This window comes from Hylobates moloch, unplaced genomic scaffold (genome assembly GCF_009828535.3).
Source record: "Hylobates moloch isolate HMO894 unplaced genomic scaffold, HMol_V3 SCAFFOLD_40, whole genome shotgun sequence".
In the NCBI taxonomy this organism is placed as follows: Eukaryota; Metazoa; Chordata; class Mammalia; order Primates; family Hylobatidae; genus Hylobates; species Hylobates moloch.
The window spans coordinates 119,117-136,733 of record NW_026652315.1 but is presented as its reverse complement, the minus strand read 5'-3'; the positions used below and the strand labels follow the sequence as shown (position 1 = coordinate 136,733).

The 17,617-nt window shown below is 39.7% G+C and overlaps 1 protein-coding gene across 1 annotated transcript; it reads right to left on the bottom strand.

Annotated features, from left to right (window-relative positions):
• Positions 1–5,646: 5,646 nt before the first annotated feature.
• On the bottom strand, positions 5,647–16,367 carry LOC116463518 (DNA-directed RNA polymerase II subunit GRINL1A). Its single transcript, XM_032146649.2, has 4 exons — positions 16,166–16,367; positions 13,776–14,420; positions 10,970–11,174; positions 5,647–8,666 (listed from the first exon to the last, which is right to left on the bottom strand). Exons 1-4 carry the CDS (start codon positions 16,276–16,278, stop codon positions 8,523–8,525), a joined length of 1,107 nt encoding a protein of 368 aa, XP_032002540.1. The 5' UTR covers positions 16,279–16,367; the 3' UTR covers positions 5,647–8,522.
• Between the last annotated feature and the right edge of the window lie 1,250 nt (positions 16,368–17,617).

Below are 17,617 nucleotides of genomic sequence, written 5' to 3'. Positions count from 1 at the left end.
AGTAGAGACGGGTTTTCACCATGTTGGCCAGGCTGGTGTCGAACTCCTGACCTCAGGTGATCTGCCCGCCTCAGCCTCCCAAAGTGCTGGGATTACAGGCATGAGCCACCGTGCCCGGCCAGCTTAATCATTTCTAGCTTTTGATTTAAAGTGAGAGACGTGCAACTCTTCCTCTCACTTGAACACTTAGAGGCCATTGTAGGGTTATTAATTGGCCTACATTCAGTATTGTTGTGTCTCAGGGAATAGGAAGACCCATGGAGAGGGAAAGAGTTGGGGGAATGGCCAGTGGGTGGGGCAGTCAGAACATACACATGTATTTATTTCTCAATTAAATTCCCTATCTGATAGGGGAATGGTTCATGGCACCTCAAAACAATTACAAAGGTAACATCAAAGATCATGGACAGACATAATGATAATAATGAAAACATTTGAAATATTGCAAGAATTACCAAAATGTGACAATGTGACACAGATACATGAAGTGAGCACATGTTGTTGGAAGAACTGGTGCCAATGTACTTGCTCGACCCAGGGTTGCCACAAACCTTCAATTGGTTTAAAAAAAAAAAAAAAAAAAAAGCCTTATCTGAGAAGCACAATCAAGGGAAGTACAATAAAATGAAAGTATGCCTGTACCTCCCAGAAGTGGTTTTCCAGAAACCAGGGAAAAAAAAATGTTTCATGGAAGAGGGGGATATCACCTACACCAAAAACTGCTGAAGGGTTAAGAAAAATGACTGGAAATTGATTATTGAACTTAGCGGCATGAAGGTCACTGGTGACCTTGACAAAAGCTTTTTCAGGAAAATGTTTGGAGCAAATACTTAAAATTTAAGTAGATGAGAGAGAAAATGGGAAGGGAGGAGCTGACAGTGTGATAGACAACTCTTCCAAATTATGCTTTCTTGCTACCCTTTGGCCGTTCAGGGCCCCTCCAGGCTGCTTCCTATCCTTGTCCTTCTCCTCTTTCATTTTTCATTTTCTCTCTTCTCTCCTACCACCCTCCAACCCGCAAAAAACTTGCCTGTTCCATTTACCATTGCTTTAAGCCCTACCTTCCTTCAGGAAAAAAATCATCTAATAAACTGATATGCACCGAGATATTGCTAAGAGTTGATTGATGCTAATTAGCCAGCTATACTGTTCAGACCCCAAGACTCTTGTTACCCTTGGATGCTGATAAAAGACTAAGACGTCTCAGAAGGACGGGTGAGAAGTTTCTGTAGGCTGATGGAAGCAGAACTGCCGAAGACGGAAAGGAAGAGGTGTGAAAATGGGCACATTCGAAACAGACCAAGCCAGGAAGTGAAAAGGAAAAATGGGGTCATGCTTATAAATAATGGGCAGCACATTACCCATGTTGAAGAAAATTGTAGTACCGGACCTAGATGCAATGGTTATGACTATCTTTAAAAACATCTATAGTTTTAAAATTAGAAACTAGATTTCTGGCACTGCGCTTTTTCAGTCATTTTGTAAACATGTGTTAATTAATTATGAGATGACTCCATATTAATCAAAGAGCATTGAACTAGGAAAGAAAAAAATTGGCTGGTCGGAACCAGCTGCCCAACCATAGCAAGTCTCCGTGCTTCTCTGTGCCTCAGTTTCTTCACTTACAGGGTTTGGAACAAATAACTAAGTTTCCTTCCTTCCCTAAAAACTGAAGATGTTAATTCAATGTAAGATTTGTTTTCTGTTGCCAGTTACAGTGTTTCTAATGGTGCTTCATTTTTACCCCACTAAGAGTAACTAAAGGGGAGAAAAAAATCTTTTTTATTAAAAATCTAAATATCGACAGAAGATAGGCTTTCATTTTTACAACACAATCACTAGAAAAGCTATTTAATTCAATACAAATATATGTGGTACTGATTAGGAGAACGGATATATTTACTAGCAATATTTTCAGTCAAAATTTATAAGCACTGAGCTGAGTCTCCCTCTTTTAAGGAGTATTTCTGTATGCTCTAAATAAGGACTTGATTTACGACTCTAATTCTTTTGCCTTAATAATGTGAAATTTTTCCATATGAAGTCGGATCTCTCCTTAGCTCAATGTCCTAATTTCCCCTTGTCAAAATAGCTTTTTTAGGGAGTCCCTATTGTTCTCAGTTAATTTTAACACTAAATTAAAAGTTTCATATGGTGGTGATTTTAAAACATTTTACTTCATATGGCCAAATGTACCTTCTAAACTACTTCAATCATAATTGTTACCATCGTTACAATAAGGTTTTCATATAGAATCTCTTTTAGACCTCAAAATGCTCTATAAAGACCACACTTTGAAATTTTGTTCTCTTAAAACATACCTCATACATTAGATAAGGGGTCACTGACCTCATCTTACAGACTTAATAGTCATGAGAGTACATAACTTCCCACTGGATTCAAAGGAAATAGTGGTATTTAAATCCTAAATCTAATAATCTAATGCTATTCCAGTGGCTTACCTTCTTTTTTAAATTTTTTTGCCTTTTTTAAATTCCAAGTTTTCTAAAACCATCTGGGAAGTAATAGATCATATTTAATTGTTCAGGCTTTTATGCTGTACTTTCAGAATCGCGTCTGATTTGTGGTCTGGCTCTGGTTCAGTATTATCCAACGCTAGGTTTATTTCATCAGCCCAGTATCAAAGCTTCCTCACTTTAGCCAGAAATTAAAATAATAGCTTTAAGAAACTCCTCCACTCCACCCCCCTTTAGCAAGCAGCTAGCCAATAATGTGATTTGCCATATTTTTTAAATGACTATATGCTCCCCATAAAAGCTGGATATATAAACCTTTTATTTGGCACAGGCATTCCCAACTTTTTTTGTGCAAAGACAGAATTATTTTTGTCCTAACAACTTTAGTGTTACAAACTATGTCATTAAGCCTGGGAAGGCTAAACTGCCAGATTGACCTGGTCCTCTGAGTAAAGCCTATGACACTTTACTTTTCCTTATATCTCTTCTCCTGAAAAGTTTTATGCAGCTGACCATCAAGTAAGGAGGGAGAAGTGAAGATTCCGGCAGAGACTGAAATGATCACACAGCCGTAAGATGATTAAAAACAAAACACTGCAAATAAAAAAAATCATCAGAAGCAAAAAGCTCTCTTGTAGAATGTCACGGAGACCTGACAAACACCCCCAGAGTAATTTGAGCTCTTGTCTGGCGTTAGCACGTGTTAACACCTGAATGCAGCCTTGATTTGTGGTATTCACCTGCAAGGCCATGCAGTCAAGGGCCTAAAACCTTGAGTGCTGGGTTCTTTTCTTGGCTGCCTCTGAGCGACCTTGAACAAATCACCTCAATCTCCCAGTTATAGGAAATGGAGATAATCCCACAAACTACCTTCCACATTAGCTCACAGCCTGGCTCCCCAGAGAATGCGATGTGGATTAGAGACAGGTCCTGTGAAAATGAAGAATTATCACTCCTATAGATAACTATTATATAATGAGATTAATCCTCATAACATCTTCCATGATTTAGATTAAGCCCCAAGCTTTAGCGCTTCCTTCCTTCCCTGGACATAGTCACTTGAAAATTGAAGGCAAGAGTTCACAACTACTGCATTCATTCCATTTTCCCAGTTTAAACCTAAATGTGACTTTTTAAAAAATCCTTTCTCTTCCGTTTTTCCTCAGTCAAAACTACACAATACTTCAGGTAGTCACACTAAAACAGCATTCTGAATTTTCTATTTAACTCAAAGCAACTAAAAATAGTCATCGGCATAGAAAGAGTAAGTCTAATGTACTTTAGTCAAGGGCAAAGTTCCAAATCCCAATTTCCTAAATTTCAATATATAGATTGTTAGAAAAGTTAATCAATGACAGAATATCAAACATATTTTTGAAAATGAATGAGAAAGAATTTGCACTACACCAAGGATTTTGTATGGAACATGACAAGCTGATTCTAAAATCTATATGAAAATCCAAAGGGCCAGAAATTCCCAAAGCACTTTGAAGAATAAGATGGCAGGCCTTGATCCAGCCTTATCATTAAGCTATCATAAACAAGGCAATGGAATATAAGCACAAATGGGTTAATGGAACTGAAGAATCCAGAAGGTAACGCAGACATATACAGATGCTTGATCTATGGCAGGAGTGCACGGAGGAGCAGCTGGGAATGACTGCGTTTGCACTCCGTAATGCTAGCACCAGGGCTGTCCAGAAGGACCCCTCCCTCACACACTCATGAATATCTTCCAGGTGGAATCAAAGACCTAACGTGAAAGGCAACATTATAAACCATTTTTTAATTATAAAGATTTTTAAAGATAAAAGATTATCTTCATGACTTCAGGAGAGGAAAAGTCCTTAAAACAAGCCACAAAAGGCACTAAACGTAAAAGATAGATTTGCCATTAAAATTAAGAATTTATCAATCATCAAGAAGAGAATGAGGGCTGGATGTGGTGGATCATGCCTGTAATCTCAGCACTTTAGGAGGCTGAGGTGGATCACTTGAGCTCAGGAGTTTAAGACCAGCCTGAGCAATATAGTGAGACCCCATCTCTGAAAAAAAAAAAGAGAATGAAAAATAATCCCCCAAAAGGAGAGGATATTTCCAACAAATATAGCCAACCAAATACCAATCTGATTGAATACCGAGGATCAGTCTCCAGAATATATCCTAAAAATCGGTGAGAAAAAAAACAGCTGACACAATTGAAAAAGAAAAAACTCGTATGGAGTCCAGTGCAATGGTTCCTGCCTGTAAGGTCAGCTACCCAGGAGGCTGAGGCAGAAGTATCCCTTGAGCCTAGGAGTTAGAGGTTGCAGTCAGCTGTGATCATGCCACTGCATTCCAGCCCAGACCGGGCAACAGAACAACTCTGTCTCTTTAAAAAAAAAAAAAAGACTTGAGTGAGCACTTTTCAAAAGAAGAAATCCAGTGCCCAATAAACATAAAAAAATGCTCATATGCCATTTCTAATCAGGGAAAGGCAAAATAAAACCACAATGAGGCCGGGTGTGGTGGTACACACTTGTAAGCCCAGTACTTTGGGAGGCTGAGGCAGGCGGATCATGAGGTCAGGAGATTGAGACCATCCTGGCTAACACGGTGAAACCCCGTCTCTACTAAAAATACAAAAAATTAGCTGGACGTGGTGGCATGCACCTGTAGTCCCAGCTACTCGGGAGGCTGAGGTAGGAGAATCGTTTGAACACAGGAGGCGGAGGTTGCAGTGAGCCAAGATCACACCACTGAGCTCCAGCCTGGGTGACAGAGTGAGACTCCATCTCAGAAGACAGAGAAAAAAAAAAAAAAAAAAAAAAACCACACACACACACAATGAACATCTACTATATAAACATCATATTGGCTAAAATTAAAATCTGGCCATACCAAGTGTTGATGAATAAGCACTCTCATACATCATGGAAGCAGATGTGGGAATATAAAAATTTAAAGGTGTGCATACAACTGAGCAATTCCACTCCTAGGTACACATCGTATGGAAACATGTTTATGTACACAAAGATGCTCACTGAAGCATTACTTACAATAGCCAAAAAGTGAAAATCTCAAAGTACTCATCAAAGTGGAGTAATAGCAGTATTAATGAAATGGCACACTATACAGCAATGAATATGAATGAAACACACCAATGTTGAAAGACACCAAACACAACATATAGTATTATTCTATTTTTATGTAAGTCAAAAGTGAGCAAAACGTAAACCATATTGTTATACACATAACTGGTAAAATAATTATTAAAAGGACAGAGGGAGAATTACCATTAAGTCAGGATAGTTACCTGTGGGGGAAACAGTGTCAAGAGGGGACACACAGAGATTTTGGAGTGCTGGCAAGACCTCCTCTGCATCTAGTTTATGATTACACAGCTGTTGCTTTACCCATTAAACTCTGTTTTAAGTACTTATTTGTAAGTTATATTTCACAAAATTTAAAAGAACAAGGGAGAACCTGTGTACTACCAAATATTAACACCAATTAAAGCGGTAATTATTGACAGTGTGGAAAAAACCCAGAAGGCCCAGAAATTGGCCTAAGACACAAAAGACACATAAGAATTTAATATTCTATAAAAATAGCATTACGAATCAGAGGGGAAATAGTTTCCCATACTGAACCAATTGGTAAACTCTTTGAAATAAAATCAAATCCCTACCTTATATAATATACCCAAATACATTTGAGATGGATTAAAAATTTCCTTTTCACCCCACACTTGTATTGATTTAGTTAATGTATATAAATAAAATTTAAATTCCTTTTAAAGACAGGTGTAAAAGTGAAATAAGAAAATACTAGAAGAAAATAAGGACATTTATCCATTCTTGGATTACAAAAATAGTTTCAAGCACATACACAAAGGTAGACTCCTAAAGAAAACAACTTCTACACTGAAATATCACAAACTACGTTAAATGACAAGGCTAAAAAAAGTTACAATATATGACAAAGGACGGACATTCTTAAGAACTTATAAGCCACAAAAAGAGCAAATTCTCTAAGCAAGTAACAGAAAAAATATGAATAAGCAATTCTCAAAAGAATGAATATAGCATGGCCAATAAACATGAAAAAAAACACAACCTTCACTAAGTAATAAAAACAAATACAAATTTTAAATGTAGTCCTTTTCTGTAATTATTCAACTTGCAAAGATTTTAAGTAGTAATTTTCAATTCTGAGCGTTGGATATATTGCTAATGGGAATGTAAATGAACATGATCTCTGCAGTAATATATATAAAGATTCTGAAAAACACTTTCACCTAACAATTTCATTTCTAGAGTGGTATCTTCTGGAAATAAGTCATTTTGTACAGATGTGATTAAGATGTTAATCATATCACCATTTACAGATTACATTATAATAAATAATCAAATTGCTGAATAGGAAATCAATCTTAAAGTTATGGTATACCCATGAAATAAAATATCCTACAGCTGTCTAAAAAGCAAAATATTTAATATGGGAACATGTTGACAATATATAGAGCAGACTACAAAGCAATGTACATTACGATTTCATTTTTGAGAATATAAATGTATAACTATGCATAGAAAAATACGCAAAAACACAACATCAAAATGTTAACAGAGGTTATCTCCCTAGATGGTAGGATTACAGGGAACTGTGTGTCCAGGCACATGAACTCTTCCATATCACCCAGCTTTCCAGAAATAACATCAAATTTTACGCTGTGAAATCATTTACTATTCGTTTTAAGAACTAAAATTAATGAGAATCTTAGGTCAGTATACTTTTCACATTTGCTTGAGGGGGGTAAGGAATGAAAGCAATAACTACACCTGGAAGCAAATGTGAACAGTCTTTTTCAAAAAGAAAAAGTTGTATTTAATTAAGTCCCGGTAAAACACCACCTTAGCATTTGAAGTTGTTCTAATTAGTATTTTATTCTTCAACACTTTTAAAGACTCCAATATATTAGGCAAAGAATTTTTTGATAATGTAAGTTAATTTCTCTGGAGACAACCATATAATCCTCTAAAATGACATGAACGTTTATATATGAGACTGAAGTTTCTGCAGTCTATATATGCCTCTTTGGGGGGAAAAAGTAAAGTACTGACAATTCAATTGTAACAACAAAAAAAAATGCTTTCCTTACCAAACATTAATGTTCTGTACATGAACCTATCATCCGTGACAGCAAGGAACTCAAGCCAGGTGATGCACAAGCCTTCACCCAGCTCAGTTAGCTTGGGCTTCTCCTGTACCAGATTTGCCTGAAGTAACATGAGGTTATTTAAAAAGACCTCCACCTAGGTTGCAGTGAGCCGAGATCGTGCACTGCACTCCAGCCTGGACGACAGAGCAAGACTCCGTCTCAAAAAAAAAAACAAAAAAACACAAAACCAAACAAACAAACCAACAAAAAAAACCTCCACCTTCCAGCATCTACTCAAAAGGGAAGTCCTTCCTAATCAGAAGAGAGATAACATTCTTTCTCAGGGAAGACAGAAAAAGGAGAAGAGCATTTGTTAAGCATTCTCCATGCATGTCTTCCTAGGTATTTCACATCCAATGTCTCAATAACCCCATGCAAACATACACACAATTCTTTAGACTGCTCCCTTCATTACCCAAAAAAGAAGGGAACTATGTCTTCCTAATTGATTTTAGGTGCCTGGAACAACTAAGTATTTCACTGAAAGACATGTAATAAATGCTATTTGATAGGTAAGAATAAGGAAAAAAGCAAAGTTACCTCTTTTCATTTGGCTTAAAGAAAAAAAAGTATGTTCTACTATATACTAAAATATCAGACCAATACACAATATATTGCAAAATTTTAATACCATGTGGTTAAACACATTACTCAAATATTAAACTTTTCAAGCACATGACAGTCATCTTCTGAAAGACAAACTGGGCTTTTTTTTTTTATAACTACCTTTGTGTAACTTTATAAAATTACTTCCCTCAACAATATCTGACACTGATCTTGATACTAGTTAGAAAGTCTGATGTAAGATGATGACATCTCAACGTCAGTGATTTAGGAGATTATCTTCAGAATTCATCAGAGGACCAATCGTCATCTTCATCCCTTACTTCTCGGTATCTCCCTGAAGACTTCCCTTCTGGATTATAATTCCGCATTTTAATATTCAGTCTTTCAGCTAATTTTTGCGCTGCGAGCTTTGCTTGCATCTCCTTTAAAACAAAGAGCAAAGCAAAAAGTTACACGTTCACATCTCTTCCTTACAATTTTTCAATGGGAAGTTACCTAGAATCAGCAACAAGAGGGGTCACTGAGTGCTCCCTTGGGCAATACGAGCCTGATGGCTGTGCCCTATCAGACACAACTGGGTAATGCTTCTGACAGCCACCAGCCTGCTACAGTTGAAGCTACTGAACTCCATTAATATACAACACTGCACTGAAATACACTCCTCTATATAAGAAACTGAGTAATGAGCTTAGCACTACAATACTTATAAATACAGATGCATTAAATATGTGGGCACATACACATGTATACACACTCACATAAAATTTGACCTATCAAATGTCAAAAATGACTAATGCTGGGGCCAGGCACGGTGGCTCACGCCTGTAATCCCAGCACTTTGGGAGGCTGAGGCAGGCGGATCACGAGGTCAGGAGATTGAGACCATCCTGGCTAACATGGTGAAACGTCTCTACTAAAAATACAAAAAATTAGCCGGGCGTGGTGGCGGGTGCCTGTAGTCCCAGCTACTCGGGAGGCTGAGGCAGGAGAATGGCATGAACCCGGGAGGCGGAGCTTGCAGTGAGCCGAGATTGCGCCACTGCACTCCAGCCTGGGTGACAGAATGAGACTCCGTCTCAAAAAAAAAAAAAAAAAAAAAAAAATGACTAATGCTGTCTAGATTTCTACAACTGACAGAACCTTCTTCCCTAATAACAATCATGACTTCCAGACTTGGGAATTACATTTCAATTGCAAAATGAAAATCAAGAAATTAATACTAAAAAGCTGACTAGTCCTCTCCAAATAAAGTCCTACAGCAACTAGTATCCAATAAAAAGTCCAAGTAAATTTCAGACACCGGCAATGTATTTAAAAACTCCCAAGGACTTTACCACCAACTGATGGTAGGTGGCAATGTCATTCCTAATTCAGTTCTTCCCTTTTCTCATGCTTTCTTGAACTTCTTGATGTCCTCCTCTTCAAGCAATGAATATGGGTCAGTAAAAGTGGGAGCTATTACCACTACAACTTCTCTGCCAAAAAAAAAAATTTTTAAATGAAGGGTTTAATTCAACCTAAAAATATCTTAGGACGGGCATTTAAGAGCTCAGAGACAATAAACACTTCCTCAATGCCACAGTCATAACTAGACAGTAATTTTAATGCACTGAGAGAAAGAAAAATGGTTTTTTCAAAAAAAGCACCTTGAAAATGCCAATCCATGCCAAGGCTTTTATGAAAAGCCAAGGCAGATTAACGGCCTGTTTTGTTGTTTTTTTGAGACAGGGTCTCACTCTGTCACCCAGGTTATATAGAGTGCAGTGGTGCGACTGCAGCTCACTGCAGCCTCGACCTCCTGAGCTCAAGCAATCCTCCTACCTCAGCCCCACGGGTAGCTGAGACCACAGGTGCATGCCCCAATGCCCGGCTAATTTTTTGGTAAAGATGGAGTCTAGCTATGTTGCCCAGGCTGGTCTCGAACTCCTGAACAGCCTGGTGTTATACTAGTTGGTACACTAGTACCTGACTAAAATCTAGCTAATCAATACATAGGAAGTGAGACAGGATACTGTTCTCCTGGAGGCTAAAATTATTACTAAATACTTCTAAACTTTTCTATTCCCCTATGGTCCTTCACACTTATTTTCTCCCATCCCATTATTCTGTATACAAACTCTCAACATACATGTTTAAAGTTCAATGCAAAACACATGGAAACAAGTGCTATGCAAAATTGATTAAGTTGCCAAAAGCAGGAGATATTTCTCTCTTCACATGGGCCTGCAGATTATGCTCTGAAGCAGTGTCTCACTGTCTGCTGGCTACACAACATTATCCTCCCACTCCTATGCTCTCCCCTGTACTGCAGGAGATGGAAGCCTGGGAACTACATTCTCCTCATTCTCTAACAAGGGGTCTGGGTTAGAGTCCACCACTGAGAAGCTGTCACATGAGTTTTACAAGGTGAAAGGGAGATGCGATGCTACTACTATCCTAACAGGAACAGGCAGGTACATGAGCTTTAAGACATGAAATTCTACAAGTCTCCCCACATTTCCTGGCAAATCACCACTTTAATGTTGAAGGTAGCTGTGATCATCTCTAGCTACTTCCTGCAGTTCTAGCAACTTTGTGACTCTCTGAAAACTAGTGGCATAGATCTGAGCTCATGGAAGCACCTAATCCCCTCTATTCCATTCCTTCCTCCTTGAACCTGGAGTAAATTCTAGCTTACGTAAGCAGCACACAACAAACAGACAAGAAAAGAAAATACTCTAAATACCTCATAATTCTGTTTCTGCTGTTTCTGAAGTGCCAAGGATTCTTCTATGGAGAGCAGCTGCGTGGGCATATGGTGAAGTGGTAGAAGCCGAGCTGCTGTGATGTCATCAAGATGCTGCTTATCCCTGCGCCGCCGCTCTTCTGAGGAAATAGGAGACCCGCTCTTCTGACAATGACTAGATGAATCATTTTGTCGAAAAGGTAACCTGATGAAAGGAAAACTTGTGTTATACAATCAGACTATTTCATCTGTAGACACATTTAAAACATTCACACAAATGGCCTTTACCTTATCAATTAATTCTCCTCCAAAGGTAATAGTAAGTAATTTACCAGTATTCATTGCTCTAACAAATACGGGTGTGTTTGTGTGCATACAGGCTCTTTGCCTTTTCCTTCCTTATTCAAATCTTGTATTTCATCTGGAGTTTTTTTTTTTTTCATTTATTCAAAGAACATTCACAAGAGGGCTTATTGCCCAGTAGAAAGAAATACACACGTAAAGTTTCAGTGCAATATAATACCAAAGGTACTGTGGCAGATAGCTCAACAAGATACACTGGAATATAAGGAAATGGCCAGTTCTAGTGGGAGACAGGGAGGCTGTAAGAAAAGCTTCGAAAAAGCTTTGAACAGTCTTGGAATAATAACTGCTTCCCATGTAAATAAGGACAGAAGTGCATCCCAGCAAGGGGAGTGAGAGAAAGTACAGAAGGTAGACAGACTCAGCTTTTCTGGCTACACAGAAAAGACAGCTAGAAAGAGGGCTGGGAAGTAGGCTGGGCCCAGACTGCAATGAAGAGTTCTCCGTAACAAGTTCAGATTTCCATCTTACAAATTTCACTCTGGCAGCAGTGGAGATAGACTGGTAGTTAAGACTAGAGGTAGAAGGGGCCACAATTACAGCCCGAGAGAGATGACAGTTTTCACTTCGACAGCAGATGAAGAACAATTATAGAGATGAAGATCAAAGAAATAAGTAGGTCTTCATGGCTAGCAGATATGGAGATGAGAAAAATGGAAGACACCTTAGGGGAAGAAAACCACGAAGGTGGTGACACTATTAGGGAATATGGAAATTACCTTGGAAAGAAACAGCAGTTCCACTTTGTACATGATTAAGCTGAGGTACCTGGGAACACCCAAGTGATCAAGTTTCATGGTTAACTGGCTATGCAAACCTAAAGTTCTGGGAAGATGTGGGATAGAGGTGGACAGGGGTCAGCCTCCAGCATCCAGGTGATACATGAAGCCAGAAGAGTATGCAGAAGGAAGAGCAGAAAGGACCCAAAGGACACTACCTGACCCCACCTTCCAACCTCCAAGCCACTTCTCACATGGAACCCTCTCAATCCCTATCTGTCTATGGCCTAAGAACTCCTCAAAGCCCTGCCTTTCCTGTTCTCCTCTAACTTATACAGGAGGTTCCCTGTCTCTTAAACTTCCTGAATTCTTGGTAGCCCTCATCACTATTCCCTTACCTCTCTCCCACTCCCAGCTAAATGAACATAATACAGAACTGAGATTAATGTATTCTTTGTTTTATTTATTGACTAGATGATGGTTCTAGTTTTCTAAAATGTCATCCTGGAAGTGAAGAAAGATACCCCACTGTACACAAGAGATTACTTGATCACATTAGTGTAGTATAATCCTGATTTTCTATACAGCAGAAATAAAATGTTTTGAGGTTAAAATGAATGCTGGGGTAGAATTAAAGTCTAACAAAAAAGAAGCATGTTTTAGGTACTTTTCACTAGAGGTTTTCTGTTTTTCAAAGAAAGGTAGTAGTGATTTAACTTTGATGTTACATACTTGTAAATACAGTATAGGAAGGTACCAGTTACCTGAGTTGAATGTTACATTTGCTGGATGTAAATAGCAATTATTTTCAAAAAGATTTTACTTTTCCTGAAATTTCAGAAACAAATTTATGGCAAGGAACTGGTAAGCAGAGTTTTTGCCTATCCTGCCTGAATCTATTTTCACAGTTTTTCAAACCTCTTCTCAGCTTCCTTCCCCCTGAAACTGTTATTATTATGTAGCTTAACTCTTTTCCAAGTGTGTAAACCTTGGGTCCTCATCTAGCTCTTAAACTCCTTGAAGAACATGGTATTGTATTACATTATATGTATACATTACAGTCATTTTTTAAACTTGAGATTTAACATCAAAAAGGCAAAGGAGTTTAAGAATCTTGACTTAATTGTGTCCCCACAACACCTACTGCCTGCTTACATACAGTGAGCATGCAAATAATTTTTGCTGGAAACTCATCAGCTCCTACAATTGCTTTACCCTTACTTCACAGACTAATCAGAGAGAGTACACTTTAATAGTACACTGTACACTAAAAAATGGTTCTGAAAAAAAGAAGTCATAATAAATTCTCTCCAACTCTGCTTATTATGAAATATTGGCTAAGCATCCTGAAATTTAATACTCCCCCATGCGCTATTTAAGATCTTGTCGATTATTTGGTTTCAAAACTAAATATTTTTCAACATGAATCTTCTACTCCAGCCAGGCTGGTCTCAGTGTTTCCACAACATGTTCTTTCCTAACTACAAGTAGTTCTCATACAAAGCCCACAGAACTTAGAGCATTCTCCTGACTTATTTAAGAGAAAAGGTCTTATTATATTGCCCAAGCTGGTCTACAACTCCTGGACTCAAGCTGTCTTCCCACCTCAGCCTCCTGAGTAGCCTGGGACTACAGGCAAGCACCACCACACCCAGTTTCTCATAACTTTTTGAGTTTAACAAATATCATGTTCCTGTTACAGGCCTGTTTCCGATGGTACTTACACATTGGTTTTAAATTTATGCAGCTGGGGCACTGGGTTTTTGGCTCGCATTTCTAGCACTTCCATGTAATGAGGTTTCTTCTGAGTCCCACTAGAAAGGCCTGTCAAGTTCTTAGTACTTGCGTTTTCTTCTGACTGTTGTTCACCTTGGTCTGCAATGGTGATCCTCTGTAACCTGTCAATAAACAGGTTGTCAAAGCTGCTGGAGGTATCTTCTGCTTGACTTGAAACACGATGCTGCGGGTGATGCTTACTAGCTTCAGATGAAGGTGGTACCCTGTCTCTGCTGCTGGAAGCTGGGCGCTTATTCACTGTGTACTCAACCTCTGAAGTCTCTTCATCACCTTCAAGAGCAGGACGTCCAAGTCCCTGGTTTTGTGAGGTTTGAGATGACTTGATGTTATCTACAGAGGAACACCCAGGAACTAGTGATGAAGTATCAAGTATCGGGTCAGAATTCTGGGCCTTATCTGTACCCACATGAACTTCTGCAATTGCTTTTTGCCTTAGCTTACAGTCTAAACTAACAGGATGGAACAGTTCACTTTTTCTTCTAACTTCTTCACATTCTGCAATGGCAGCTTTCAGTTTGGCAAAAGAGTCAAAGATCTTTTTACCTTTGTCGGGCAATTTGCAAATGAATTTTCTGTCAAATGGAAAAGAATACTATTACATTACAGCCATTTTTTTAACTTGAAATATAACATTAAAAAGACAAAGCATTGTCTTCAAAGAAAAGCTGATTTTTAAGTCAAATATCTGATTTCTAACTGCACCAAAATAGGAATAAAACAAATAAAATGGTCATTATCCAAATAGCCCAAAAAACAAGGCAAATGCAGGAAGAATAGGGAATATATGCCTCATTTGTCTCAGCAAATTAGAATTTCGGCAAAAGTATTTTAAGCATATAATAATCACATAAGACATTCCAAGAACCAGAGTCATTAAAGTGCAATCTCCAAAATTTGGGAATGGGGTGGAGTGTGGGGATGGGCCTATTAGGTCAAAACTACTTTCATAATAATATTAAGATGTTATTTCCCTCTCATTTTCTCACATGGGTACAGTGGAGTTTTCCAGAGGCTACATGACATGTGATAACATCATTGTTCTAGAATAGAATGTGTGCTTGTGTATGCTTATGTTTTAAAGACTTCAGCTGTATTTCTGATAAGTAAATACATTTTGCTAGACAAAACACATAAAACAGCTCTTTGGGATGTCAATAATTCTTAAAGTACAAAGGAGTCCTGAGACCAAAAAGTTAATTCACTGCTATACATTCAAAACCTGTTCTCACAAGGTCAAAACACGTGTCTTCATCTCAACCAATTATTTATTTGTCCCTTTTGCTGGATGACAGAGTTCCTTTTCTGATTCCCTTTTCTTTAACTATACAATAAATGGAGAGAAAAAATTACACCTTACGTCCTGTTTTTTGACACTACATTCATCCCCACAATTTCAACTATTAACAACACTCTACAGCTGAAATTCCTGTTTTCCATATTTTTCCAGGGTTCTCTCTTTCTTGAGCCTCATGACTACTTCTCCAGCTTTTAAGTGTTTGGTTTTCGATTAACCAAATGTCTGTCCTGCTCTCAACTCTGCACACCCTAAGTAAAATCAACCTTGGATCTATTCTTCTCCCTGAATTTTCCTATTTTTGCTAGTGGTCTTCCATATAGATTGGAAACTTCAGCCATCTCTGTCAACTACATTTAAATTAGTCCATGATTAAAAATTCTCCCAATCCCTTCCTAGCTCACTTTCTTATAACTGTCTCGTGGGGAGCCTCTCTGAAAATATCCTTCTACTGTCTTCTGCTTTTTATTCCTTCAAACCATCTTTTGCAACAAGCTGCTGAACAAAGCTGCCTAAAAAACAAAATCACTTTTATCACGTGGCTCCCTTGCTAAAATCCGTTAAATCAGCCAGCTGAATAAAGGTCGAACTTTCCCGGCCTAATAAACCCCTCTTCATATCCCACTCTTCCCATTTCCTACGGTGCCTGTAAGCATAGAACCCAGAGATGAAGCTGACAATTTGTTATGGGTTAGGGGTGCGGGCGACAAAAGGGTTTAGAATGCAGACTCATGGAACCACCACAGTCCCCGGGTAAATAAAACCAACGAGGGGCTACTAACTCCCTGCAACGTTAGGTAGCCGTTCAGTCCGAGCCATCCTCGCAGGCATACGTGACTGGCCAGGAAGAGGCACAGCTCTGCGGCAGCAAGCCCTCCGTCCACTCGCCCGCAGGACTGAAGCGAATGTGACTGAGTCAAGGTCACCTTCCAGGGAAGGGAACAGAGTGCGGGAGGGGAGGGGAGCGCCCAGGGAGCTCGAGCTGAAGGAGCCTGGCGGAGACTCCGCGGGACGCCAGCTTACTCGTTGCGCAAAAGTCTCTCCTGGCGCTTCAACATTTCCCGCAGCTCCACCAAACTCCGCTGCCCCAAGTCCTCGGGAGCTTGGGGCTCGAAGCCGCGGGGCAGCGAGGACATTCTGCGCGGGCTGAGGCTGGCGCGGCGGCGGGCACTCGGCTTCCTCGGCAGGCCTCGCTGCTAGCGCCGGATCCGCGGACGGCGGTGACTCCGGGGCACGAGCGGGAGTCGCCATTTTCCCGGAAGAACGAGGTCTTCTTCGAGCCGAATCGAGCTTTATTGAAATACCGGAAACAAACACGGACAGGGAGAAGGGGGAGTCCGCAGGAGCGCTAGAGGACGGAAGTTACGTCAGATGACGCCGGCGCCTCGGGTTGGCGCCTTTTCTCCTTGTGTGAGCATTCATGCGGTCATCTGCTGTTCATCGGTTTATACACAGTGTTCAGGGCCGGCGTGACTTCACCAAGCACTATGTGTTAGTCAACAAATAGCCACGTCCTCTGATATACTTGGGGTTTACAGAGTTGGCGGGGGGACGGGGGGAGGGAGAATCAAATTATAATATAATAGTAACGTTGGGATGGGCACCTGGGAAGGTATCTCTGAGAAGTGAAATTCAAGTCGAAACTTGAAAGATGAGTTGGCCATTAATAAGGTAGAGGAGAGTGTGGGACAGGATTTGGTAGACTCTGGCCTGTGCGTGGTGCCTTCTAACTCAGCTTAGCGATGTCCTGAAATTGTTAAAGTTGGAAGATTCCTTAGAATCAGCTATTCTTCTTGGGGCTCAATGCATTTGGAGAAGGACCTCATTTGTGGCACTGCCTCAAGCATTGTTAAGACATTTGGTGTTTCTGGCTTCTGCCTGCTAGGTGCTATGGCACTCCCAAGTCATTGCAACGATCCAAAATGTCTCCTCCAACATAACATTTCCAAAGGCCCACAAGAGGTGATGAGGGAGTGGGAGCAGCTGTACAAACTGGTTGAGGACCTTTTCTAATTTTCTACTTTGCCTATAGAAAAACAGAGGCATGAAAACTGAAATAAATATTCCCAGCACACAAAACCAGTAAGTGACAGCACCAGATTTCAAACCCAAAAGCCCAGCCCCTTTGCCAACACACCAATTTGAAAATCCCCTTCTTCACTTTAGGCCTATTTCCAAATGTGTAAAATTGTTGAAAAGACTTCCCCCTTCCTCCCCCAGCTGTTGAGAAGAAGGCAGCTTAATAGGTATTGGACACAGCTTTTACCTTCTTGTTATAGTTCAGCTACCAGAGGTGCATCCCAATGGAAAGAGTAGGAAGACATGCAGTCACAGCAGATGTCACTTGGGAGGTTTGAACACCCCCATAACCTCCAAAACCACCGCCCTCCCCCGATTTTTTGATATAGGAAATTGAAGTTGTCTCAATCCTGTGTAAGATGCTATATAAACACAAGCAGCTCTGTCCCAAAGAGA

What these genes read in the sequence shown, in the direction of transcription:
- LOC116463518 (XM_032146649.2), bottom strand. Translation starts at nt 16,278, where the DNA reads ATGTCCTCGCTGCCCCGCGGCTTCGAGCCCCAAGCTCCCGAGGACTTG. An exon ending in GAGAGACTTTTGCGCAACGA is followed by an intron (nt 14,421 to 16,165) that starts GTAAGCTGGCGT and finishes TCCATTTGACAG; the next exon opens with AAAATTCATTTGCAAATTGC. An exon ending in CATAAATTTAAAACCAATGT is followed by an intron (nt 11,175 to 13,775) that starts GTAAGTACCATC and finishes TCCTTTCATCAG; the next exon opens with GTTACCTTTTCGACAAAATG.